At 37.4% G+C, this 27,308-nt stretch overlaps 3 protein-coding genes across 23 annotated transcripts; 1 reads left to right on the forward strand and 2 right to left on the reverse strand.

The window, feature by feature from the left end:
- Window positions 1-1,464: 1,464 nt before the first annotated feature.
- LOC121992412 (anaphase-promoting complex subunit 8-like) lies at window positions 1,465-2,648 on the forward strand. Its single transcript, XM_042546745.1, has 2 exons — window positions 1,465-1,820; window positions 1,890-2,648. Exons 1-2 carry the CDS (start codon window positions 1,684-1,686, stop codon window positions 2,290-2,292), a joined length of 540 nt encoding a protein of 179 aa, XP_042402679.1. The 5' UTR covers window positions 1,465-1,683; the 3' UTR covers window positions 2,293-2,648.
- Window positions 2,649-3,155: 507 nt separating this feature from the next.
- Window positions 3,156-7,911, reverse strand: LOC121992411 (inositol 3-kinase-like). 2 transcript variants are annotated; one of them, XM_042546743.1, is made up of 2 exons: window positions 6,722-7,906; window positions 3,156-3,634 (listed from the first exon to the last, which is right to left on the reverse strand). In XM_042546743.1, exons 1-2 carry the CDS (start codon window positions 7,613-7,615, stop codon window positions 3,428-3,430), a joined length of 1,101 nt encoding a protein of 366 aa, XP_042402677.1. In that variant the 5' UTR covers window positions 7,616-7,906; the 3' UTR covers window positions 3,156-3,427. The 2 variants fall into 2 exon arrangements, with proteins under 2 accessions (XP_042402677.1, XP_042402678.1); XM_042546744.1 differs by lacking the exon at window positions 3,156-3,634 and adding an exon at window positions 3,641-5,222 and having other exon boundaries at window positions 6,722-7,911.
- Window positions 7,912-9,665: 1,754 nt separating this feature from the next.
- On the reverse strand, window positions 9,666-27,091 carry LOC121992413 (pentatricopeptide repeat-containing protein At1g13040, mitochondrial-like). Of its 20 annotated transcripts, XM_042546755.1 has the most exons (8): window positions 24,711-27,091; window positions 24,425-24,556; window positions 22,518-22,636; window positions 10,708-11,404; window positions 10,469-10,641; window positions 10,324-10,378; window positions 10,118-10,240; window positions 9,666-9,991 (listed from the first exon to the last, which is right to left on the reverse strand). In XM_042546755.1, the coding sequence occupies exons 1-2, from the start codon at window positions 26,714-26,716 to the stop codon at window positions 24,550-24,552; spliced, it is 2,013 nt and encodes a 670-aa protein (XP_042402689.1). In that variant the 5' UTR covers window positions 26,717-27,091; the 3' UTR covers window positions 9,666-9,991; window positions 10,118-10,240; window positions 10,324-10,378; window positions 10,469-10,641; window positions 10,708-11,404; window positions 22,518-22,636; window positions 24,425-24,549. The 20 variants fall into 20 exon arrangements, with proteins under 20 accessions (XP_042402689.1, XP_042402686.1, XP_042402682.1 ...); XM_042546752.1 differs by having other exon boundaries at window positions 9,666-10,042; window positions 10,118-10,641; window positions 10,708-10,997; window positions 11,252-11,404; XM_042546748.1 differs by having other exon boundaries at window positions 9,666-10,042; window positions 10,118-10,378.
- Between the last annotated feature and the right edge of the window lie 217 nt (window positions 27,092-27,308).

The raw sequence follows: 27,308 nt of genomic DNA on the forward strand, positions 1-27,308 counted from the left end.
AGCAAATTTTAAAAAATAATTAGAATAATATCATTTATAGAACAAAATGTATTACTACTTAAAATAATGAAATATTTGTGTCCTTATAAAAATATTTTAGCAACAAAAATTAAAAAGAAATAAATATTAAATAAGCATGATCAAATTAAATATATATTTTAATATTATTTAAGAATATTGATAAATATTATATCTTTAACAAAAATTCTTCAAGAATATTATATGTGTTGATAGTAAATCAATATTCTTAAAGAATATTAATAGAACTTATATGATCAATATTCTTTAATAATAATATTGATAAATCTTATATCTTTATAATTTATAAATTATAGATCTGTCAATATACTAACATAAGTTCATATTACTATTTCAAGAGCATCAACATAAAATTAAAAATATTTTTTTCAAGAATATCAATATAGAATTAAAAATTATACTTATCAATATAAATTTAAAATTTGTACTAGCATCAATATTAAATCTAAATATTGTGCTACTTCAAAAACATTAATATAAAACTAAAATTTTATATTATTTTGAGAGCTTAAAAAAACAAATAAAAATAAGAATGTTTATAGGTTCATACCTTAAACCACGCTCGTACTAATAACATATTATAATTTAATAGTAGAAAAAAAAAATTTGAAACAATGCAATAATATATCAATTAACAATCAAATCAAATTAATCATCTATTATAATATAGTCTTCATAATTATAGCAATTTACCCCGGAGCTATGGTGTAACGACAGGATATCCAAATTGTTACCCAGACACCCGCAGTTTAAACCCCAGTTATGATGAATTTATAAAAAATTTTCCTCCAAATGAGACACGCAACTAAAGGATGCTGGACTCCTGCGCTGCCTGCTGTGAGCGCTTTCCGATTTACCCTGATGATCGGTGGAAAACTTCCGTGGGGTCGAATCGATCACCCCAAGCTCGACGTTACCTAGTTGGTTAATCATTTTTTTTTTTCGTAATTATAGCAATTTACTATATTTATATAAACTATTAAAATGACAATAGCTAATAATAATAATAATAATAATAATAATAATAATAATAATAATAATAATAATAATGTCTTAATTTTAAGACATAATATGTCAAAATAATTAAAATCATTTAATTATATATTAAAAGATTATTTCTTTTTAAGCCATTAGTATAGAGAATGACCAAATTTATTGATACGAGAATAAAGCCATTAAACACGCATGAAGCAAGAACAAGTATGAGAATCAGTCGCACATTAACTTCAAAACATTAAGATTAAGAGGGTGTATGGTTTAGGGGTTTGAGAATGAGAGAATGGAATAATAGAAATATATGGTATTTGGTTAATGGGTTTGAGAATACAAATTTAGGAATCATTCCTAAATGTTTAGGAATGAACAAAACCCAATTAACTAGGTGGGTTTAGAATTCATTTCCGTCGATGAGTTTCGTTGCCGATATTTTTTTTTTTTTTGGTTTTTTTTTCTTTCCTTTATTTTCCCCTCACTAGCTTCGTGCGACACCACCATCCTCAAGACAACAGCGCCCCACGACAACGCTTCCAACTTCGTGCGACAACAGCGTCCTCTCCGACGCAAGTCCTGAGTTGATTTCAGAGGAACAAGAACAATCGGCGTCGACACCCGAACCAAAACCCCACCTCGCCGTCGTCTGCCGCAATGAAGCAATCGGCGTCGACACTCCGAACGCCGATGAAATTTGAGATCAGAATGAATTCCAAAGAGAGCTACCGAGTGGAGCTTCGATCCGCCGCCCGCCATCTCAGTGATCGCGGCCTCTACTGTGCCGCCAAATGGTTCTCGATCCCTATCCTTGATTTCCTTGATACTATCGTAATGTCTAACCCTCTTTCCCTCCCCGGTAGGGCTTTGGAACTCCTCGTAGATCTGAACGTTCTCCCTTCGGCATCCCCGTCAGCTGTCTCCGCCCGTGCCAGTGCTGGCCCCTCTACCTCCGCAGCCAGCGGCTTCGGCTCCTTCTCCCACCTGCACCCTGATGCCTCCTGTCGCCGCTGCGTCCGCTCTGACTCTTCAGCTCCCGCGTCAGCCGAGGCCGCTGTCACGCCCCAAGGCGGCGTATCTTATGTCAGCACGCCTCTACCTGCCGATGATGGGTTCGACGGCGGAAGCAATGATCGCTACCACCTGGCCAAGTCATACTTTGACTGCCGCGAGTACCGGCAGGACGTCTACGTTCTCGAAAATCAAACTGGGAAGAAGGCCGTTTTCTTCCGCTGCTATCCCTCTACTTGGTACGCTTTGCTCTGACTGCCCTCCCACTATTTACTGAGCTCGTTTGGTATTTGCAGCGTCCTCTTCGTGCGACAACAGTTGCAATTTGTTCCTCATGTTGTTTGATGAAATGCATCCACCATGGTACTCCCAATATTGATCATGATGCAAATCCTGAGTTGATTTCAGAGTACAAAATTTACGGCTTGCCATCACTCGTAATCTTCAAAAATGGTCAAGAGGTTCCAGAAAGTCAAAGAGAGGGTGCAATCACCAAAGTTAAGCTGAAAGAGTACTTGGACAATTTTTTGGAATCCACATCTGTAACCTAACCTCGTCTCAGCTCATTTTGATGTAGACTATCGTTAATTCATGATGAATCAGAATCTATATATCTCTCTGTAAAATCGATGTGTGCTGCTGCTTGAGTTGCAGGTTTAAGAATTGGCATGGCAACTAACATTTTCATTCCTGTTGTAGATGCACGATTCCCCAAGTTTTTTTGCTAACACTTTAGATTACATTTGTTCATATGAGCCTTCGCAATCTTAAGCAGAGCCTTGAGCTGGAAATTTTCTTAGTATGATGATAGAATTCCTTTTCTTCTAAATCAAAACTACCTGAAACTTATGTTTCTCTTTGCCTTTTCATTCTGTCCATATCTATTAAATATTAGTTCATTGAAAAATACTTTATTTAAGCTGTTTCGACTTTATTGTTCGTCAGCATGGAATTGTATTCCTAAACCTTTGGTAAACCAAACAGTAGCATTGGTAATCATACCTAATCAAAACTTATAAACCAAACAATAGTATTGAAATAATTAAACTCATTCACATTCCAGTCTACTATCAAACTCATTCTCATTCTCATTCCTGCACTCTAAACCAAACACCACCTAAGTAAAGCTATTGTTGGCTAACTTATTAGTTAAATAATCAGGCACGTATGCCAAGACAAGACACGCACGCCCAAAAAACAAACAAAGAGTTCATTGTATATTTGGCGACATCTGTTTTCTTCATTAGTAAGGCCGAAGTATGTCGATGTCTAAATCTAAGATTGTATTTTTAAAAAAAATGAGAAATGCAACATGTAATAAGAAAAGAGTGAGCATATAACTATAGTAACAGCATATCAATTATCATTGCATATGATAATGGCTTACTCATCATGGCTTGTTATTGCTGAGCTTCTTGTCATCGTCCTTGCCGGTAACCGAGTTAGTGTGGCAATTGCCGTTTGTTAACTTGGCGGCTTCAACGAGGCCTTCTTGGAAAATTCGGTGCATATCTGACTTACCAAAATCCAACAAAAAACTACTCCCGGATGATCGAACATCAGGCTGACCAACCCTCCTCAGCTCTTCTTTCACATGCTGGAACAGAGAAGAACAATAAGAGGGCGCCAGTGTGAGATAAACCAGATATTCATTTCGTTTCCACAAACAAGAATTTCGTTAGTTTTCTTCTCACTGTGGGATAAATAATGTAGATGCCATTGTGATAAACCAGAAAAGAAAGAAAATGTATCACCAGAAAACATTTCGATTCTGGTAGCAATCAATTTAAACTGTATAATTTATTCTTAAAACAGCAAGTGTGCACTTTTTCTGGTATCTCAGCAAGTTGTTTGAAGAGTATCATTCAAAACTTTAAGCATATAGGATTGCCTTGAATCAGCCAGCTCTATTAGAATCTTAAAGGCTCAAAAATGTAGGTAATATGGGACTAATTGAATCTGAATCCCCAAGAAAAAATTGAATTTTGTATACTAATTTAGCGGTTATAAAACATCTGTGTTTTCCAAACACGACATTGACAAGATTATTAAATTTTCTAGACCATCTTTTCCATTTCTTAAACAGAGGTGAACTACTGGAGCACCATTTCGATACAGATAAACTACTACATTTGGTATTAAACACCTGTTCAATTGTATTGTGGGGGAAGGGGAAAACATAAATGGAGAAAAAAAAGTCTAGCTAAGAAAATAGTAAAAACAATAAAACAAAATTGTCTTTAAATAAGTGTCCTAGATAGCTTTTCCGTCCACCTCTATCAAATGAAATACTGATTTTAAAGTTGCACGTTCGTATTTTTCATGTATGAATGACATTGCTAAAAACAAATCAAAATTGGGCTTACAGTTTATGTATGAATTATCTGATTAACCAAAATTAAGGATAATTTGATACTTCAATAGATGAAAGGGAAACTCATTTTACTTGATAAATTGAAATCCCATGCAAACCAAACAGGAATGCACATACTATCAGACTAATTTACTAAGGACTCGCATAATCCTTGAAACAAATGATTCTAGAGGGCTAGAAATGAATGAACAAAAGTGATTAATTTTAAGCATTTAACAGCAGAGTTATTTTCAGCCTCCCAATTGTGTTTGTTTCATTGTCGTCAAAGCATTTAATGGTGTGATTTTCAACAGTGAAATTTGCACTAAAAGCATGTTCCTTCTTTGTCAAACTTCTAACCTCTAGCATATACAACCTGAAATATATACTTTTAATTATTTTGATAAATTATTCTGGCAAGCTCAAATAAGCATGCTTTTTTGTTCAAACTTCAACTCCAAGAAAGAAGGAAAAGCATTTCAGTTTGACATGGACAAGACAGTCAAATCAAGTGATGTTTCTTTTACATATGTCATTGAACTGTTGTTAAATTACAAGTGTAACTAAAATTCAAATCAAAATTCCTCTCCTTTATTAGAGATAAGCAACTAGTCTTGTTCTGACACCTTAACACATTTCATGTTCTGTATCAGTATTCGGAACTAAATGTCACTAGGGGCAAACAGGTGATTGATACAGACCCTCGATTTTTATGTGACAAAGGACCTTTAGAACACAGAAGCAGTTGCAGTTGAAAGAACAGATAAGAATTTGACAAACATACGAAGTGCTCCATGAAATATGGCATGAAATCTAATAGAAGAATGCCCACCTGAAACACAGATAAACAAACAATTGTGTCCCAAATTCTCTGCAAAGATACCTTTTTACAAAAACAAAGGAAATAAAAACTATTGAATATCGATATTCCTATACCTTTCAAATTACTATAGTATAGCAAGAGTTAAAGGTTTCTAATTCACAACACGTAGATGCATGACCTACAGGACTATCACTGTGGATGTGCAAATCAATTTCAGTATGGTATGACACCCTTCTCTGGTCCTTTTCTTCGAATAGTCAATCTCGATTTCAGAAAATCTGCATTATAACATCATCCTATTTGGTATGCTAGGATCCCCTTAATATGCTTTGACAAACTTATTTGACGTCCACCATACAGTGGAACTCCAAAGTAGGGAAAATTTTACCTTAGTGTAGACTCGCATGCTAATTTTTTTATTTGGTAGGAAGCATCTCCAATTCCAGTGTGATCGTGCAAAATGTCGTGAGTAACCACGAAACTAACCAGAAAAGTTTCATAAATTTGAAATACTATTTTCAATTCCTTCCCAAAACTAATCAGAAAAGCAGATTTGTAGTTAACCATAGGTTTTAGATTAGGTGGATTGAGCATTAAGGTGTGAAAGAAATAATTATACTTTTAGAAGCAGACCAAAGGATGCTCAAATCTTCTATTGGATGATTAACTTGAATGAGCTTTTACTGTTCTTGGTCCAGGTAAGTTTCATACACATTCCTATTTTTTTCTCTATTGTAAGTACAACCTTAACACTAATTTTCTGATATCTAATTCATCAGGTATGGCTCTTGTTTTTTACATCCACAAAACTGGTTATTATAACTGTATGAGGCATGGCAGCTAGGAATCATGGAGTAGAAATGTTTAGTATAGATGAGAATGCTAAAATGAATACAGAATGTTATTAGAAAAGATGGGAAAAACAGAATACTATCAAGAAGCAATCAGGTGTAGATCCAAAGGAAGATACGACAAGAGAAACTAAATTAAGATAATATGAATCTGTTCAAGGACAGCCAACAGATTCATAGTTAGGTTGAATCGATTGGCAGAATTGTAAGCAGAAAGAGATCAAAGAAAACTCATTTTCTAATGTACTTCACGAAATTCAATGATTCTCTCAGGGGGCACAAAGTACTAAACTAGATTTGGACATTCAAGTAGCAAGAGCAGATGGGATTTAAAGATTTCAGGTGTGAATTAAAGTTTAAATTTCTAACTCCAAAATGCTTATCATTTCAAACACTGAAATTATCTGAAAGTATGGACAATTCAATAACTTTTGGTTCCAAACCGAGCTGTAAGAAGAAATTTGTGACCTTTTTATGCTCATAGTTGTTTTTAGAAGAAATCCATAACGATGACTGTAATCTTCATGAAGATATATCAAGATAGTTCAAATGGTGCACAAGCTTTCAAGCACCTAAAATCAATTCAAGCCAGCAGCATGCAGAAGTAGTAGATATTTTAGCAATGAAGAACCAATGAAAAGCACAGAAAAACCAAACCTTCAACATCCTGTCGTTAAATTTTGGAACCCCGACTTGAGTAACGGTGAGCGAGCCGAAGAAGTTGCCCAGAAGCGCTGCATCTGGTATCGTCAATCCCCAAACCAACCCAGCCACAAACCCACCCAAGAAACTATCACCAGCCCCTGTGGGATCGACCTCCTCAGCTTGGAAGGGAGATACGTCCATTTCTCCGTCCTTCCAGTAGATCCGACACCCGTCCTTCCCTTGAGTCACAATGACACAGCACCACTTCCGCACCTCTTCGATGTCTACGAAGGGCGCCTCCTCCGCTGAGGCCTTGAGGAACCCAATTCGCGGAAGGAGATGGAAGAATCCGGTGCTTCGAAGAGGCACGAGGCCGACCGTACCATCGATCGGATCGAATGATCGAATAATCCCTTGTACATCGACCAGAACGACGCTGCATAGATCGAGCATGCGGGCGAGGGTCTCCGGCAGTATTTCCCCCGCGACTCCCACCGCGAGGCCGAACTCAAACCTGGCCTCGTCGGGGAGGTCAGAGGGGGAGATTGGGTCGCACGCTCGGACGCGCCGGAGGATGCGATCGCCGTGGTACCCTCCGTGGGAAGGAGCCGGAGGGAATTGTGCGTGGAAGAGGGTGGTTGGGGAGGAGGCGACGCGGGGCAGGTGGGGGACGTGATATGCGAAGTCGTCGCCGACCTTGGCGATGTAGATGAGCGGGGAGGGAGAAAGGGCGTCGAGGACGTTGGAGACGAAGGAGGCGGCGCCGCCGAGGGTCTGGCTCACGGGAGAGCCACCTCGGAAGAGGACATCGTGGCAGTAATTGCCGACGACGAGTCCGCCTCCGGGAGTCTTGTTCTGGTGGTGCAGATGGTAGCGGTCCTCGTGGAGGCCGTCCTCGCTGACCATGGCGTATGTGCTACGGCGTGGGCTACACGATCGGGGCGGCGTTAGAACGGTATACGGCGGTGAGGGGAGAGGAAAAGGAGGAGGAGGCGGCGATCCTCCATGGCGGCCTTCTTGTAAGGAGGGGAAGAAATGAGGACACGATCACCGCGGGGAAGGCCAGATCGAGCTTCCACACGCCCGATACAAAGCAATACGTGTCTGTGTCTGGAGGTAAATGGGTCCCGACGGACGGACGGACGGCGCAGGCGCAGCTTCCGAACAACTCTTCTGGGAATCGAAATTGGAATATTTCACTTCAGCACGTAAAGTTTTTCCTTTCATTTGTTTAAAAAAATCCTTAAATATTTCAAAATCCTTAATACTCTTATTCCTTTTCAAACTTTTATAATTTCAAATTAATACTTAAATATAGGAAATATTTTAATATTTCTATTAAATATTCATAAATAATAGAACTTGTCTAATACTTTAATTCTAAACATTTGGTGATATTAAAGTATATAAAGTGATATTCAAAATAGAACATCAACTTAAGTATAAAAACCAATGAAGATGCACCTTTAGGTAGGATAACAAATTTACATTGTCCTGGTTTGCTAGAGATTCAATACACATGTAAACTAACTAAGGGGATAACTAAGAAATAGTTATTTCAAATAATTATTAGATAATTAATTTATTATTATAAATCTTATTATTTTATTAAGAAACTACCTTTTACTAATTAATTTTGATGAACCCAAAATAAAATTATGTTAATGTCATTTTTTTTTTACATTGAAAATAATTATAAAATTTATTAATAATTTCTATAAATACATTAATCAGAGATCTAAAGTTCAAAACTCAATTGTGGTATATTATTGAGAATTTTTCTCATTAATTAATCAATGATCTAAGTTTGAGAATCAGCTACGACGTATTATTAAGAATTTTTTTTTAATGAATTAAGGATTTAAAGTTTGATACTATGTATTATTAATAATTTTTCTCATTAATCAATTAGAAATCTAGAATTCTCTTTAATCTCACATCTTAGAATTTGTACCTTGAGCTGACAATGTTAAAAAGATACTTTTCTCAACTTTTTGACTAAGATCAAATATGATATTAAATTAAATTTTTTATAAAGGGGAGTTCGTTACCTACTAGGATTCACCCTAGCATTGCACTATTACATTAGTTTAGTGCATCCTTATTCAATTTAAGGATGATCTTTTGGCTAAGATTAAGTATAATATTTGTTCTTATCAGTTTAATATCTAATATAAAGAATTAAATTAATTTTTTATGAAGAAGAGTTCGTTATTCGCACATATATTATATTACACACGTAACCATATATTATATTACACATGTAACCAAGGGTGGAGTCACGTATAGTTTTAGTGAGACAGTTGCCCCACCTCAATTTTTTGTAAATACTCATAGAAATGTATAAAATTATAAAAATATTAAAGTCTTACCCCCATCAAAAAAAAATTCTTCCCTCAAATCTCTCCCTACATTGCCTCACTTGATATAACGAAATTATATTACGCAACGCGTATATATGATCGCTAGTAATAATAAAGAATTTATTTGAAATAAATTAGGGCCAATTAAATAAATGACTTAATAAGGACTCTATCCCTATCATAGTTTTTTAACCTTAGCCATTCAGGATTCTCTTCTCGACTTTTGGTTAAGTTATATATGGGTTCCTAGGAGATTTAGGATCATAACCTAGCATTAGCATTTTGAAGGTATAAAAGTATAATGGTAATCTCATACTTACATTATTCTATTAAATTTCACCTAAATAGACTTACAATACTTAAAATAAAAGTCAAAGAACATGAATAAATAAAGCATAATCATATTCTATACTTGCCGTTTGAGCATTACAAGTGGATAAAATAACTATTTCAAAATAGAAGTTTATGAACATACATAAATTTATGGAACCTCTCATAGCATATTAGTGGGCCTTGCAATAAGATTTTTAAACATTGCAAGTTTATTAAAGTGAAATGATAACTTCATTTTACTAGACCTACAATGCTCAAAATGAAAGTTAGAAAGCATCTATTCGTTCCTGAGACCTTCGAGTATATATAATCACTTCACCTTAATGGATCGACTGTGCTCAAAATAAAAGTCTCAAGGGTATGAAATTTAAAGCTATACTAATGAGAAGCATCTGACTTGTAACTTGACAGAATGTCATGTAACCGAGCTTCGAATATGCTGCAGAGGGTGGCATGTTATGACAGGAGAAAGTGTTGTGGTAGCTTTGGCATAGGAGCAAGAAATTCCACATTTGGATACGTACAGTGTTGGTCGATGGGGGTAACCAGAGAAGAAAACTCCCTCCATTATCTTATGCATTTACAGCTGCAGCTTGGCCATTTGCGACACAGGAAGAACAATAAGTATCGACACATTCTAACAAGATAGGCAAAGGCAATACATTATGGTTTGTCTGTTTGCTTGTGATAATCAAGGAGGGAGCTCAAGTACCTGTAGTGGGCTAGAACTTGGTGCCTCGGAACCAAGCAGCAAGGCCTTGGTCTAGGGTTTATTCGATGTGTCGCCCATAAGCAGTGGAGGGTGAACATCTGATTGATTTCTTGTGTTAATTTCCTGAGAGAAAATACTAAATGGCAAATGCTCCAACATATCAACTATGTCAAAGAACTAAGATTACTATGAATAGTTTTAAATACTCCTTGTGTGGTAAAAGATGATTTGCTCGTCTCTAGCACCCCCGTCAATTTATCCCTAAACCAACACGGAGGAGGTAAATCACATATGACTACTAGCCATTAGTACAAGTGGCAAAGCAGGGGAGGGAAGCATGCTCGGACACACCAAGTTTTAACCCCAAGATCTCATATGGTAATACTCCATGTCTTAACCACCGCACCGTCCCGAGGATACAGTTTTAAATCCTCCTTGTACCTTCAGAACATTGTTATTAATATCAGTTTTTCCAGCAATTTGTTCCTTTATCGAAATAAGAGTGCCACTGAATCTGTTGACCACTGCAAGGGAAGACTGCATTGTTAAAGACCGATGGTGAGCTAGTAAGCAAAAATATGGTAGAATACCTTGATTTCACTCTGTCGTAGGTTCAATCATGAGCATCCCTGGCACTGCCAAAACATTCTTGGTGCATGGAATCCATAATAAATTAGCGTTAGGCAACATCTTCAGGCTAAATACCCGCAGTTGTCCAAAAAAACTTCAAATCTCCATAATTATCAGAATCATATGCGTAGCAAGGCCAATTACCAGATGACACCATGCTGATTTTAATCACCTTGAACCCCCTCAAGACTATAACGAATATGGGGGCAACAATTCCTTTGACTACTCATAAAAGAATAGGACAATACTTCTGGAGTAACAGAATGGTTGTTAAAGAAAAAGAAAATCAAAATGGATGAAACAAATATTAATCTTCATCGTCTTTTCTTTTATTCTCAGTTTCTTTCCTTTCTCATTTCCCTTTATTTTCTCAAGTATAGTAGTTTATCAAACAAATTTCATTACCAGCTGAGCAAAACATTTACAAAGTAAATGAACATTTTGCATGATAAAAAAATCTTCATATGAAGTTGCAACTTGTAAATAAAGCTTCAATTAATGTACCTCTAGATGCTTTGCCATGTAGTTTGCATTGATTATCACTATCTTTTAAGCATTAGTTAACCCCTTCAAACCATCCTGGCTATGTATGTGAATAGAACAAGTGCAGATCCCCACCGTGCCATAGCAATAGTACGTTTGTCACAAGTAGACACCCTATGATTACAAAAATGGGCAACTGATCAATTATCAAGCACTATAAATCAACACGAAGTAAAGAAACTTGGATATTTGAGTCACACAGTTGATCTATTTTTTATAGGAAAACAAGAGAAGAAAAAAAATGAATAGTGACAACATCACTTTAGTGAGGCAATGTATTGGGTTGGAAAATTAGAAAATCCTGATTGCATAAAATCAAGAAATAATCTTTGAGATATGAATTGCATAAAATTATGAAAGAATCTTTGGGAATCAGGAAATAATCTCTAATTTTAGTAATTTCCATTTCTTATGTTTTCTTTCTTTTATTTGTTCCTATTTCATTATTTTGTATCTTCTATTTATTGATGTAATGTCTAGTTGAAAAATAATAACAATTCCTCTTCTTCCCATTTTCTTCCCTTCAATCTTCCTGGTTTTCTTCATGGTATCAAAGCCCTAAGTTCGATCTAGTTTTTTTTTCCATGGCAAATCAACATCAATGGAAGACTATCTTAACCGACACCATAAGTAGTGTCACGCCCCCAAAGGAGTCTCTGCCAGACAAAAATCCGGCAACATCTCCCCTGTACCGGTGACAATATGAAGCATCACTACAAACGAAATATACATCAGCCACATGCGGCTGGAATATTTATATACACAACCACGCAGTTATAATAACAGCCCACACGGCTGGAATGAAACAATCACAACCACGCAGTTATATATAAAACAGCCCACACGGCTGTACTGAAAACTAACACAGCGGAAAAAACGAAAACGGAAAACCCAATACAACACAAACAACACACTGCTAGCCGGCTAGGCTTTATACAATAACCACAACAACAAAACCATAAGATAGCCACATGGCTATACACAAATACAATGCCGAAAATAATAAAAGAATATACAAAAGAAAACAATCACGATCTTCGGATGTGACGTAGGACCCGGCAGACAGGATACTCCGAGCGACACTCCAACCATCTACCTGAAAACATGAAGATATACATGCGGTGGTGAGTATAGGTAACTCAGCGGGTAATAGAAAAGACAGTGCACGGTCTACAAATAAAACATGGAGATCACAAGTATACAGTCTCAGTAGGGAATAAGAACATGATCATACCATCATAATCAATGCATCCGAACATACCTGACATAATAACCTGACATATAAACCGTACAAACCACAACTAACATAACGACGGATACATACCCAATCTGGAATCACATGGTACGATGATCAGTAAACTCACCGGATCTACAACAGATATACCGTGACACATGTGCAATATATACGATCGCATATACATGTAAAATAAATGATATGTATGCAGTAACAACCATATGCAACAATCATATCGCAAACAAATGCAACATACCACAAACACATGCAACTAGTATCTAGTAGGCATGATGCAAATATAACCCCGGACGCATCCAGATCATACGCAAAGTGCGACGATCCACGGTCACCCCGCCACCTCTCCGAACACCACGACCCGTGAGAGACTTGGTCTGACGACTGTACTACCCTCCACCCCACTATATAGTGGTCGAGGCGACATCCGTTAAGAGCTATCTAACTACATAAGATCGTGGTCCCCCCGCCACAACGGATCTCACTAAACCTCGTGGCCGGGTGGCACGGACAAGCAGAATCGCTCCAACTACCACTACCCATGAGTGGCCGAGTGTGCGGTGCTAAACCAAACCAACTGATGACTCTCTCACCACAAGGGAGACAATGGTCATCAGATGCAATGAATGATGAACATGATATATATATATAATCATCATCCATGCAACAACCCCAAACCTCATAACTCCAACATGAGTATAATCGTCATGATACCTCCACATATCCCACCAAACATATGTATACAACTACACATGTATAATCAACCAATAATCCCCAATGAACATGCCAGACACACATGGACAACCCCACATATACAATCAACCTATATCCTCCAATAAAAACACATCGGACACGTGTATAAACCACAGACGTGCAATCAACACAACTCCTCCAAAAGTACATAACAAATACGGATATACACACCACATGTAAATGCACGGTCAACCAGATGACTCCTATACACATACCCACCTATGTACAGTCCACATCATATACCCAATCAGCATGATAATACAAACCACCCGACAATCCCTACAAGACATACTCTACACGTGTAATCACGATAGAGTAGATATCAAGAGTTGAGGCCAGATATGAATTAAATGGAACACCTCAAAGATCAAGCATAAGTCTCTAGCAGGAGGTCAACAAACAGATATGATATAAGGTAAAGCGATCTGATCCATCGGATAACAACCATGCACTAAGTACAAGAAATTCTACATAGAGGTAAAGGAAGAAATACCCGCCTTATCTGTCGATCGTCATCCGAAAATCCCATGTCGAGACGCTCGTCCCGAATCCAAGTCCTGCGATCACACGGTATATATATAATGTTTAGCTAATCACATAATCAACAACAACCTAAACCCAATACCTAATCCTACGTCGATTAGGTAACCCTGTTTAGTTTCCACCTAATGATCCAACCCAAAGTAAATCATAGGCACATCCTTAAATTCAACTCTTCCTAAATCCAAACATAATCCAATGATCCTTAATAACAATCATGAACTCATCAAATGCAACCAACCCCTAATTAATCAAACCATCACATAATACAAACTCCAAGATGGGCACTACTCTAATTCAGAAAATTATCCATCCATTACATCCCATTATTATCCACCACACATCATACATCGAACATGCATAATCATCCTCATGACCCCCCTCTAACCATCAAATCTGATAATCAATCTCATCATATTTAAAACCCAACCAACAATCAATCCAATAATCCAAAGAATGATCACATAACAATCTATATTAACCAATCACTATATCCATAAATACCAACCCAATACAAACCCTAATCACTCCAACACATACCAATAATGATCATGTGTCTATTTACATAAATCATTTACTAAATAACCATCACGAATCGACTTATCACAATCAAATTCCAAATCCTAAACATTTAATCCATTTGATCGACCACCAAACATCATAAATCCAACACACAAAATTCTTCCACATAATTCATCATCAATCAAACACTAATCCAAACTCATCACAAAGCCTTCTAAATCCGCTAACCAGCCCAAGATTCAATCCAAATCAATATATCAAAGCTAAATTCCAATTCCTTAACCATGAATCAATTTCACACTAAGAAGAAAACTAGTGGTAGACACTTACCTTGAGGGATGGCAGCAAACCAGTAGCTAACAACCCTACAACCCACTGCCAGAAGCTACAAAGGATACCCATAATCAATTCTTCCAATGATCAATCCATAAAACCAATCATATAGCAAAAGATTTGCTGAAACCCTAATTCACAGCACTAAACTCACCTCAAACAGATCCCTAACTCTTCAGCCGAGACCTCCACAACTCCAAGAAATGGACTTGGCAGTGACCGGCAACTGGGAAGATCCACCACATACTGGTCCAATGCTTCCTCTATTCCAGAACAGAAAGAACATCACCAAGAAGATCAATCAAACAAGATCTTGAAGCCGTATGATTCAAGGTGAAGCATACCTCAATTAAACTCTCCCTGGTGATGTCGCCCACTTCGATCCAGCAATTTTGGAGTTGCAAGTCAAACTCCAGTGAACAGATAGAGGAGAAGAACTGAGAGAGCTCAATCTACCGAGAGAGATGCGAACCAATTCCCCCGCTGCCGTGCCCTAGCTCCGCCGGATCACCTCGATCGCTCGCAAGAAACAACCACCAGGATGCCTACTCTGCCGGAGATGATTGGTACCCTTCGAGCTCCAACGTCCTATCTCCGGTAACTCAACAAGAACTCAATCGCAGTGGACGAGACCTCTCCGTCGGCGATCTAGGGCAGGAAGAGGAGGGAGAGGAAGGGAGGAGGGATCCACACCTCAAGAGGGAGAGGACGGAGAACCCGCCCTGCAAAGCTCCGGTGGTTGCTTGCGCCGGCGACACCGAGAGGCGGAGAGGAGAAATCGCCGGAGAGGGGCTCGGGCAGAGGGAATCGGGGAGGAGGAGATCGGCGTCGGGTTTGGGGAAAACGGCACTTGGGAAGGGAATTAAAGGAAAAGAAAATAACTTATAATTATAAACATTTCCTCACCTAAACAGGTATCCCAAACAGGCCTTATCTGTACTCGAAATTGATCCCCTCAAAACCCATCTTACGAGCTCTGAAAAATTCCCAGAAAATTTCTAAAAATTCCGAAAAAATTCTATAAGGCTATTTCCCAAATAACCCTATCTATTTAAATTTTTTGATATCTTACAAGTAGAGATTAGATGGTGTCTAGAGAAGCAACAGCTGTGAACTCAAATTTAAACTGACCGATATCTTTCAATGGTCTGACAGAGATATCCTCTAATTCACTGCAAGTTAATATTAGCATCTTAATAGGAAGAACTACATAGAATGGTCATAAACTGTGCGCCTAATTTTAGAAGGAAAAGATAAACTTGGATATGTTACCGGAAAAGTGAAAAAATCAGCTGATGGAGGCTCTAAATTTAAAGCCTGGAAATTTGAAAATTTATTGCTTATTGCATAGTTAGTAAATTTCATGGAGTCCCCTATCGGAAAGTCATTTATGTTCCTACCTATAACCAAAGAGGTATGGGAGGCTCTACACTTGTTTAGATTTGGAGAACTCTTTGCAAATTTTTAGCCTAAAATCAAGGCTATGGCAAACGAAGCAAGGGGAACACGATATGACTTCCTACTACAATGAGTTGATGATGTGCAAGAACTAGATCTATGCTATGATAATATTTAGAATTGTGTTGATGATAGTATTCGTTTTATGAAACAACAAAAGAATAATCGGATGTTTATTTTCTAGGTGGGACTAAAAAAGAATCTAGATGAAGGGTCGAATCTCAAGAAAGACACCTCTACCAACGACCCGTGAAGTATTTTCAAAAGTTGAGAGAGAAGAAGCTCGATAAACTATTATGCTTAACAAATCTACCTCAGTCTCTTCTAACACAAGTTTGGAAAGTTCTGCCCTAGTTACTAAAGGTTTTTAAGAGGAAACGAAGAAAGATGGCAAGAGTTTTGGAAAACCATGGTGCGACCATTGTAAACACCCATGACACATGTGGGAAATATGCTGGAAAATTCATGGGAAGCCAAAAAAAATTGGAAGAAAAGAACTGATAGTGAAGGTCGTACGCTTCTGACTATTATCTCAGATTAAGAGGGGCAATCTATTCCTAATGTACTTCGTTTCACCAAAGAACAAATAAACTCAAAAAAAAAAACATTCTTGTGCAATAGCTCAAAAAAGGTAATTGCATGACAACAACCTTCCTTAGCGTCAATTCTAATTGCGCCTAGATCATTGACTCAGGTGCAACTGATCATATGACAGGAATGTCTAACCTTTTCTCTTCATATAAACCTTGTGCAGGTAACTAAAAAAATTAAGATTGCAGATGGTTCTCTTTCAGCCATTGCAAGAAAAGGTTCTATTGTAGTATCACCTATGATCACTCTAAATGATGTTCTTCATGTTGCAAAGTTATCTTGTACCCTTTATTTGTTAGTAAATTGGTCCATGATCAAAATTGTCAAGCTAATTTCTTTTAGTCTCACCAGGATTTGACCTCAGGGAGGATGATTGGCAGTGCTAAACAAAGTGGACTCTACTTCCTTGAAGATGAATCTAAATCAAGAAAACAATCTCAACCAAGAGGTTCCTGCCTTAAATCTATTTCTGTTTCAAACAGTAATATTATATTGTGGCATTTTACATTAGGACATCTAGGTTTTTATATTTAAAGCACTTATTTCCTAAATTATTTCACAATAAAGATCCATTGTTGTTTCATTGTGAAGTATGTGAGTTTGCAAAACACCACCGCGCATTCTTCTCTTCACAGCCATACAAACCATCAAAACCGTTTAGCAAAATTTATAGTGATGTTTGAGGCCCTAATAAGATAAACACACCCTCTAATAAGAAATGATTTATCACATTTATTGATAATCATACTCGACTTTGCTGGGTGTATCTATTAAAGGAAAAATCAGAAGTTGAACAAGTCATTAAAATTTTTTCAATATGGTGCAGACTCAATTTCAAACTAATATACAGATTTTTAGAAGTAACAATGGGAAGGAGTATTTTAACATGATCTTAGAAAATTTTTCATTGAAAATGGGATAGTTCATCACAGTTCGTATATAAATGCACCTCAACAAAATGGTATTGCTAAAAGAAAAAATAAACACCTCCTGGAGGTCGCCCGAGTATTACTTTTTTCAACCAAAGTACCAAAATATTTGTGAGGTGAAGCTATTTTAACTACTGCAATATTAATTAATAGAATGTCATCTAAAGTTCTATAATTTAAGACTTCATTCAATACATTTACAATATATTTTCCTACTGTTCGTCTTTCAAGCTAATTTACCACTAAAAATGTTTAGTTGCGCAACTTTTGTTCACAAACATAGGATAACCGGAAAACATGAGCCAAGGGCAAGGAAATGTGTCTTCGTGGATTACTCCCCTACACAAAAAGGTTATAAGAATTATAATCCGATATCTAAAAAAAACATTTTTTGAAAGGCAATCTTTTTTTAAGAACATTCATCTTCAGGAGGAGAGTTCAAAAGAAGATTCATTTACTACCAGTAAGGATATGTTTTTTGTCAAATGATGTTTGAGTTTGAACCTACTACCTCTGTACAAATAACAAATAGTCAAGGATCGTTCTTTGAAACTCCTCTCATAATGAGTGATGCTTTTACTGAATCCAAGCCTACATTTGACAATCAAAAATCTGAAAAATAAAATTGTGAAAAACCTAGTACAATACCACAACATGATATGACAGGTAATAGATTCATGGAAGGGGAACAAACTTGGAAGGGAATCGTCTACTTGAGAAAGAATTATTAGAAAGAGATAGATGAATCATCTCTATAGCATAGCCATGATTCTGAGCCAAGGGAGAATCTTCATCCTAGTACTGATAATTCTGATAGTCAATCTAAGTCTGACATACCAATAGCTCTTCGAGATCTTGTACCAAACATTTATATCAAAGTTTGTGTCATATTCAAATTTGTCTTCATCTCTTGTCACTTTTTGTTCTCAATTATCCTATATAAACATTCCTAAAAATGTACAGGAGGCCCTACAAGTTCCAAAATGGAAATTATGCTTGAGGAGATGAGAGCTCTTGAGAAGAATAATACTTGGAAGATTATTACACTGCTAGGGAAAATACCGTGGGATGTACGTGGGTTTTCACTATGAAGTATAACTCAAATGAATCAATGGAGAGATACAAGGCTAGATTAGTGGTCAAAGGGTTCACTCAAACCTATGGTGTTGATTACTCTGAGACATTTGCTCTTGTTGCAAAACTAAATACAGTGATTATTTTTATCTATTGTTGCTAATCTAGACTACTCTTTGCTGCAATTAGACGTAAAAAATATCTTCCTCAATGGTGATTTAGAAGAGGTGTAATCCACCGGGCTTTAAGGAGAAATTTGGCTTAAAGGTGTGTAAATTTAAGAAAGTCTTGGTGCGGTCTCAAGCAATCTCCGGGAGCTTGGTTTGAGAAATATACTCAATCAGTCAAGAAGCAAGGATACACTTAAGGATAAATAGATCATACATTGTTCTTAAAATTTTCCACCGAAGGAAAACTTGTTGTACTTGTTGGGACACTCTTTTTTTTTTGGGGGGGGGGGGGAATGATTTGCAGCAGAAAACACGAAGTGAAGTTCCACCAATGCTAACGCAAGGATTTACTTGGTATCCACCTCAAGATAAGATTACTAATCCAAGCATTCACACACGAACACACTTGCCCCTATGAAATACACTCCTCGGAACAATCCGAAGGTGGAGAAATCACGTACAACACTCCAATACAACAAGGAGAAAGGATAAGCAAATACAAATGAGATCTTACAAGATTTACAATAATGAAACACTATCTTGCTCTCTTCTTGTTTGGAAATGCCTCTTGATGCTTAGAAATGCAGCAACACTTCATCCCTAAGCTCCCAAGAACTGGAGTGAGTATTGGTGAAGGTGGGGAGTTCTATATATTCAAATCTTGACGAAAGCCCTTTTTAGGATTCTTCGACGCCTCCCAATCGATTCAGCTTTTCCCTAATCAAGCGTCACGTCATCCGACAGTTTGCACACCTATAGAACGACTCTTTTTGAACCCTAATCGATTGGTGAGTCATCCCAATCGATTCAAAGAGTCTTAATCGATTACCCAATCGATTCCGCAACTCTCTGTTCACTCACAATAAGGCGTTAATCGATTATCCCAATTGATTAAGCCTTCTTAACTGATTGCCTCAATCGATTCATTTTCTCGCGACAAAAGCACATGACTAATTGATTAACCCAATCGATTAGCATGGCCGAAATTGATTGGCCAATCGATTCTGCCACCTTCTGTTCTCGCGACAACCTACCCTAATCGATTGAACCAATCGATTCGGCCAAGCCTAATCGATTGAACCAATCAATTCAGGCTCTTTCTGTGTTCTCGCAAGAACCTCCTAATCAATTACCTAATCAACTAGCTTAGGAACAATCGATTGCTCTAACCCTAATTTGCTTAATCAAGTCTAGGGTTCCCTTGCCCAACATCTGGTCAACCGTGACCTGTTGGGACTTCGTCACCAAGTGTTCAATTAATCCTTTGGCCCACTGACTTTTCTCCTCGTGCCAAGTGTCTGGTCCTCCTTAACTCACTTGGACTTTCATACATCAAGTGTCCGGTCAATTTTTACCCACCTGGATTTTCACATGTTTGGCTTCACTCACCAAGGTTTTTCACCACTCGGTCAACCTTTACCCACCTGGATTTCCACATGTCTGGCTTCACTCACCAAGGTTTTTCACCACCTAGCTTCACTCACTAAAATTTTCCCACCTGGCTTCACTCACCAGGACTTCACTGCTCTACCTAGCTTCACTCACTAGGACTTCTCAATTGCTTGGCTTCACTCATCAGGACTTTTCACTATTTGCCTAACTTCCCTCGCTAGGGCTTCTTAACTGTCTGACTTCGCTCACTAAGACTTTCCAACTTCCCGACTTCACTCACCGAGATTTTCCAACTGTCCAGCTTCACTCACCATAACTTTCCAACTGTCTAACTTCACTCACCAGGACTTTTCAATTACCTGGCTTCACTCACTAGGACTTTCCCATACCAAGTGTCTGGTCAACACTGACCCACTTAGATTTTTTTCTTCTGTCAACCTTTCCGTTGGTCTTGCCCTTGCTTAACCTCTAGTTAGGACTTCCCAATCAAGTATCCGGTCAACCTTGATCTACTTGACTCTTCTGGTCAACCTTTGATCGTCAATCTTGCATATGGACAATTTACACCAGTAATCTCCATATATTGTCAAATATCTGGTCAACTGTGACCTATTTGACTCCTTCCTCTCATATTGTCAAACATGGAAACTCAAGCTCAGGCCAACTCAAGTGACTCAGGGAAAATTACACCAACAATACTATGTATGTCGATGATATTATTCTTACAGATAATGATGTGATTGAAATAAAAATATTGAAGAAAAGCCTAGCAATTGAATTTGAGATCAAGAATTTGGGAACATTAAAGTATCCTTGGTATGGAAGTCGCTTGCTCTAGAGAAAGTATTGTTGTCTCTCAGCAGAAGTATATCCTTAATCTCTTGAAGGAAATAGGAATGAGTGGTTGTAGACCCACAAAGACTCCATGGATCCTAATATAAAACTCTAGGAAAAAGGAAGTGTTATGGTTGATACCAGTAAATACAAAGGGTTAGTTGGGAAACTAATTTACCAATCTCATACTCTGCCAGACATTACTTTCCAGTCAATGTTATGAGTCAGTTCATGCATGCACTGTTTGAAGAACACCTTGGGGTTATTTATAGAATTCTGAGATATTTGAAGAAAACTCCCAGAAAGTCTAACTTTCAAAAAGACTCATAAACGAAATGTTGATGTGTTTACCGATGCAAATAGGTAAGATCGGTTAATGACAGGAAACATACTTCAGAATACTGTACCTTTGTATGGAAAACCTAGTAACATGGAGAAGTAAAAAACATAGTGTTGTAGTCAGAAGTAGTGCAGAAGTTGAGTTTAGAGCAATGACTCAGGGAGTCTGTGAGGTGTTGTGGATATACATAATACTTAACGAGCTAAAGAAACTCATAGAACTTCCATTAAAGTTATAATAAGGCCACAATAGGCATTGCTTATAATCCTATTTAACATGATAGAACAAAACACATTCAGATTAGTTGACATTTTATAAAGGAAAAAATTGAAATTGGAACCATTTGCTTACCATTTGTACCTTCTAATCAACAAATAGCTGGCATCCTGACGAAGAGATTTGCAAGAGTCAACTTTGAACAATTAATAAGTAAATTGGGCATGATTGATATTTATGCACCAACTTGAAAGGGAGTGTTGGAAAATTAGGAGATCCTAATTGCATAAAATCATGAAATAATTTTTGAGATATGGATTGCATAAAATCAGGTAAGAATCTTGGAAAATCTAGAAATGATCTCTGATTTAGTAATTTCCATTTCTTATGTTTTCTTTCTTCTATTTGTTCCTATTTCAGTATTTTGTATCTTCTATTTATTGATATAATGTCTCGTTGAAGGATAATAACAGTTCCTCTTCTTCTCATTTTTTTCTCCTTTAATCTTCCAGGTTTTCTTCATATTGCAATCTTTAATAAATCTACAATGGTATATCAAGCACAAGAATAGCTGACCTCAGATAATTGGGACTGGATGTATACACAAAAATGAAAGGAAACATAATATGTAATTAGTTAGTTGGCAAAATGAGTAGAGATCATCATTTCCAATCATGTTAGTACCCATCAGAGTAAACAAGACAATATAGAGGTACTAAGGAAAATATTGGATTTATGGTAGAAAATTGGAACATGATTGAGAGATTAATGTGTTCATGGTTTTTGTATGTGAAGCAGAATCAAGATTTAGCCAGCTCATACATACCACGGGTGTTATGGTAAAAATGGACCCATGTACTTCTTCACCCCGATGTAACTCATCCCAAGCCCCTCTGCCATCATGTGAGATTCAAAATGTCTTCTGGATGTTAAGATGGCAGACACCTGTGCCAATGTAGCCAATCCAAACTAAGTAAAGCATAATACTCCTATTAAACTTTGACTTTCAGAAAATTTTAATCTGTCAAAACCTAAGCATGTAAGTTTTAAATTTTAATCCTACTAGATAACAACAGGAAAGAGTAGTAGGACAAAAGAAGATTGTTAAAGTCAACTAACTTGAGTCTCATTAGTTTTAAGTTAGATATATGCACATGTAGGCAATGATCCGGTTTAAAAATTAAAAAATAAAATTTCAAAACAGGAAGTAATAAATTGTAACAGGTTTCAAAAAAGATAATAGTTTTTCTCTAAAGTAAAGGATAGCCCGGTGCATAACCCCCCGCCTATGCGAGGTCCCTGGGAATGGTTGGGTTTATTGTACACGGCTTTATCCTACATTACAAAAAGTTGTTTCCACATTGCAAGAGGAAGTTAATAGTTTCTATGAAGTAGTGACGACAAAATTGTAAATTTTAATTAGTAGCATAACTTATTTTAGGAATTATTTATTTGTAATTTTTAAAAGGATAGGTCAATGCTGAATCATTTAAAAGGGACCTCAACCCCTCTTGTTGTTTCATCTTTCAATTAATGAAATTTTAAATTTTCTATGTGAGATATTTTATTTCTCGATGAGAGACTACATATCCCCTTATGCTTCATCAAATGGTATCAGAGTCTAAGCTAGTTCAATCTCTACCTCTCTCATGTGTCACCACAAAGCTAGATTTACCACTTCGCCAAACAATGGGTCAAGCAACTCTCTTTTCAAACCTAGCATCAAAAGATCACTTCGTACCCTATACTGACTTTGCAACTCTTGTGCATCTGCCTGTGAGCTCAATTCCAAGTGAGGTCTCTTACCCCATGCAGACCTCTTCCACAATTTAGTAGACTCCCATACACCCATCACTTGGCATTCCTCTTTGCCTCAAGCATTACCCACATCTCTTGTGCCTAATTACTTGGAGTTTGCACAAGAACCACCTAACTTCTTGAACACCATCATGACTCCAATCTCCTGCAATCAACGGAGGTCACTGTGCTGCTATCACAATTGAATATAGTATCCCATCTCTACTCACCACCACCAACATCGTACCCTCCACCTGCACACTCCACCTCAACCTCAAGTAAGTCTCCTTCAACTCCTTAGCTAAACAAGAACATTATTAAATTATCACGACATATATATTAACCCTAAATTTCAGTCCATATAGTAAATAAACTTTATTCTTAACCTCCTATTGAACAAATTAAGGAGAATATCTTAAACCAAATGAGAAAAAATCTCTCATTTATAAGCTGGTTGTAGTCATATCTAGATTACCATCCTGCAGTCAAAAGCATGTCAAGTAGACATTATTTTTTTTATTGTCTATATTCGTAGAACTGAAAATGACCATATTTTAATGATTCTCTATTTTTCTATTATAATTATATGCATGCATATAAGGGAAGTTGTATACTCGATGGAATATACAGTATGGACACCCTTTAATAAATCTACCGTCGGGGTGAAACAGTGCAATATATCACTTTTTGAGTTTGAAGGAGATAAAATACTTCATTAGCTACAAATATAATCTAATTTAATAATTGGTCAGTACTTGTGCAAATCCAATTAAATTTGAAGTGCTGAACTTTTCCTAGTAACATGTGATCAATAAATGTAAGAAAATGTGAGCGTTCATGATGGGAATTCTCTTCATATAGCACTTTTAGCAGCATGACTAGAAACTTCCCTTTGGAAAATTATTTATATTCCTAGGGGAAGCTCAGAGATCAAACCTGATCAATCTCTTCATTCTATGGCAATCATAACAGGCATTAAGCTCCTATTTAAGATGACACCTTTTCACGAACCTGGAGCACTGTATTTGCAGTTTTTTCTGCTCAAATATGATTGAGGCCTCTCAGACACTGCATAGAAAACAAAGAAATATAAGGTAGAAATGTTAGATAATGTTGGTTTACTCCCTAGAGACGCAAACTTGCTAACTTAATTCACTGTTCCAAAGGAATTGTAGAAAAGAGAACATCAATATATCGGTGATTATAAATTTACAATTGATACCTGGCTTCTGGGTCCTTGGACTTCATTGCAACAATCAGTCTTTCAGAAAGGGTTTTGTCAAGTTCAAATCCCTTTTCCATCATATAATCCCTGATCTTATGAGCTAGGACAAATTTCCCATCCTCCATAAGTCCTTGAATCAGTAATGTAAACGTCACTTCATTAGGCATAACTCCATTGTGGCACATATCATGAAATAGACTGATAGCTTCATTTATTTTAAATGCTTTCAGGAGCCCATGCATGAGAGTAGAATAGGAAATTGCATTAGGGGATAGCCCTTTACTAACCATGTCAAAAAAATATGTGCGAGCAGCTTCTATCTCACCCTTTCTACATAAGTAATGTATTATTGTGTTATATGTATTCACATTTGGAACAACACCAACCTCAAGCATTTGGTGAAACAACTCCTGAGCTTGAAGGGCATGTCCAACCCTGAAGAATCCTTGAATTAGAAGACCATAAGAAATAGCATCTGGATAGATTCCTTTATTACTCATCTCTTTACACAATTTAAAAGCAGCTCCCAATTTTCTGGTCTTGCAAAATGAATTTATAACAATGTTGCAGGATACCACATCACATAATCCTTTTACCTCCATGCATTTCGTGATCAAAGAATAGGCCCTATCAAGTTGATTAGTCTTGCAAAGACCCTTCAGCACTTGAGAATAACTATATTTGTCTGGACTTATTCCACTATTTTCCATTCTTTCCATCAGTTTCCATGCTTCATTGAGCATACCTCTATCGCAGTAATGATTCAAGAATATGTTACAAGTGACCAAGTCAGGTTCACAACCATTTCTTCGCATGTAAGACACTAGCACTTGGGCCTTATCAAATCGACCAACTTTGCAGAAACCACATATGATAGCATTATAAATCGTAACATTTAGCTCAGCATTCATCTTTATCATTCCAATCATTATTTCATAAGCTTCCTCAACCTTTCCATTATCACACAAACCAAAAATTAATGGACCAGATGCCGAGACAGCTGGCTTGATGCCCCTCTTGAATATTTCTTCCCATAGCTCTAAGGCAGCAGAGAAGTGTTTAGCAATGCAGAAACCATTGATTACTGTTGAGTAACTGACAATGTCCGGCTCTCTTCCTTTCTGGGACATTGAACGAAGAATTTCTACAGCTTCTTCCAACCGATTTTGTTTGCATAAGCAATTCAAATATATGTTATAGGCCCAGATGTCTGGAACTAAACGAATCCTATCCATATCTTGCAAAAGTTTCTCAGCAAACAGAAGATTGTTCACTAAACACAGACTAGAAATGAATCTTGAGTAGGTAAATGAGTTCAAAGTAAATCCATCCAATATCATCCTATTGTAGTATTTTTCAGCAGTGTCAAAACAATTGTTTGAAATTAATACACCAATAAATTTATTAAAATCAATACTGAACATACGGCAGCCTGATTCAAACATAGCTTCAAATGTACGAATCGCTGAGTTAATCTGGCCAGATCTAATGAATCCTGAAATAATAATTCGATAAACAGAGCGGTGCACTGTAATTTCATTGCCACTTATTCCTTTCAAAACCTCTGACAAAATGCTAAAATTTTGATCTTCGAGCAACAAGGAGACGAGGGTCTTAAATGTGAAATGATCATGCCTGAAATCAGGTTGGCATTCCGCCCACTTATAAAATTGGTAGGCTGTATAAGAATTTGACAAGCTCTTCAACACCTGGTTAACGATATATGTATTTAACTCAATGTTAAGCTTCTGTAATTCAATCTCCACCAACTCCGACCACTCTTTTCTAGATTCCAGAACTCTTCGTATCCTGCAAGAAGACTTCAGTAATGATTGGGTAGGTGACGGAAATATTGCCGAAATTTTGACGCACGATTCTGATGAACACCGACGCGCTGGGTTTGTCTGGTAATGGAAGAAACTTATTGGACTCCTAAGGGAGAAACCTGAGCTGCAAAGGCCTTTCTTCGGGAGGTGCCAATAGCACCGGATGCCCAAAAACATAAGATTTCTCTGAGGAGGGTTCGTCGAACAGTTTCTGATCCCGGAAAATCATGAAAAAAAATCAGACCGGATAGAATGGAGTGAAGGATCAAAGGAGATTTACACCGTCAAGAGGAATATAGAGAAAAGATCGCGCCTTTATCTTTTTTTTTCTTAGCTTTGCAGTTGGTGTGTTGAGGTTCTACCATCAATGAATTTCTTGACGCTCGAGAGGTGGAATGGAGATTGCTTCGTAACCCGAGGGAAATAGAGGACGGAAGGAAGCAGGAAGCGGTGGCGTCGGCGCACACAGCGAACAGAGATGAGCACCCGCGGTGCCGGGAATGGTTGTGCGGAATCGAAGGTGGAGGGCGGAGACGAGCGCGGCGGCGAGACGAAAGAAAATATTAGGGCAGATTTAATTGATTTTGATGGTCTTGATTTGTGACGTTTTCTTACGTCACAGCCACCCAAAAATTTAAAATTTCGAGCTGGCCCGAGGACCAGCCCAGATCCTCTGGACCGCAAAAAACGATCCAGGGGATGGTCCCTTGATCTGGATTGATGGGGATGAATGATCCCCATCTATTCTATGAATGGGGACCATCCCCTG

Source organism: Zingiber officinale, chromosome 6B (genome assembly GCF_018446385.1).
Source record: "Zingiber officinale cultivar Zhangliang chromosome 6B, Zo_v1.1, whole genome shotgun sequence".
In the NCBI taxonomy this organism is placed as follows: Eukaryota; Viridiplantae; Streptophyta; class Magnoliopsida; order Zingiberales; family Zingiberaceae; genus Zingiber; species Zingiber officinale.

Bases quoted from the DNA above. Each gene is read 5' to 3' on its own strand.
- LOC121992411 (XM_042546743.1), bottom strand. From the start codon at position 7,615: ATGGTCAGCGAGGACGGCCTCCACGAGGACCGCTACCATCTGCACCAC. The intron at 3,635-6,721 runs GTTTGGTTTTTC...TCTCTGTTCCAG, and splicing joins TTAACGACAGGATGTTGAAG to CATGTGAAAGAAGAGCTGAG.
- LOC121992412 (XM_042546745.1), top strand. From the start codon at position 1,684: ATGAAGCAATCGGCGTCGACACTCCGAACGCCGATGAAATTTGAGATC. The intron at 1,821-1,889 runs GTTCTCGATCCC...CCTCCCCGGTAG, and splicing joins CTCTACTGTGCCGCCAAATG to GGCTTTGGAACTCCTCGTAG.
- LOC121992413 (XM_042546751.1), bottom strand. From the start codon at position 26,716: ATGTTTTTGGGCATCCGGTGCTATTGGCACCTCCCGAAGAAAGGCCTT.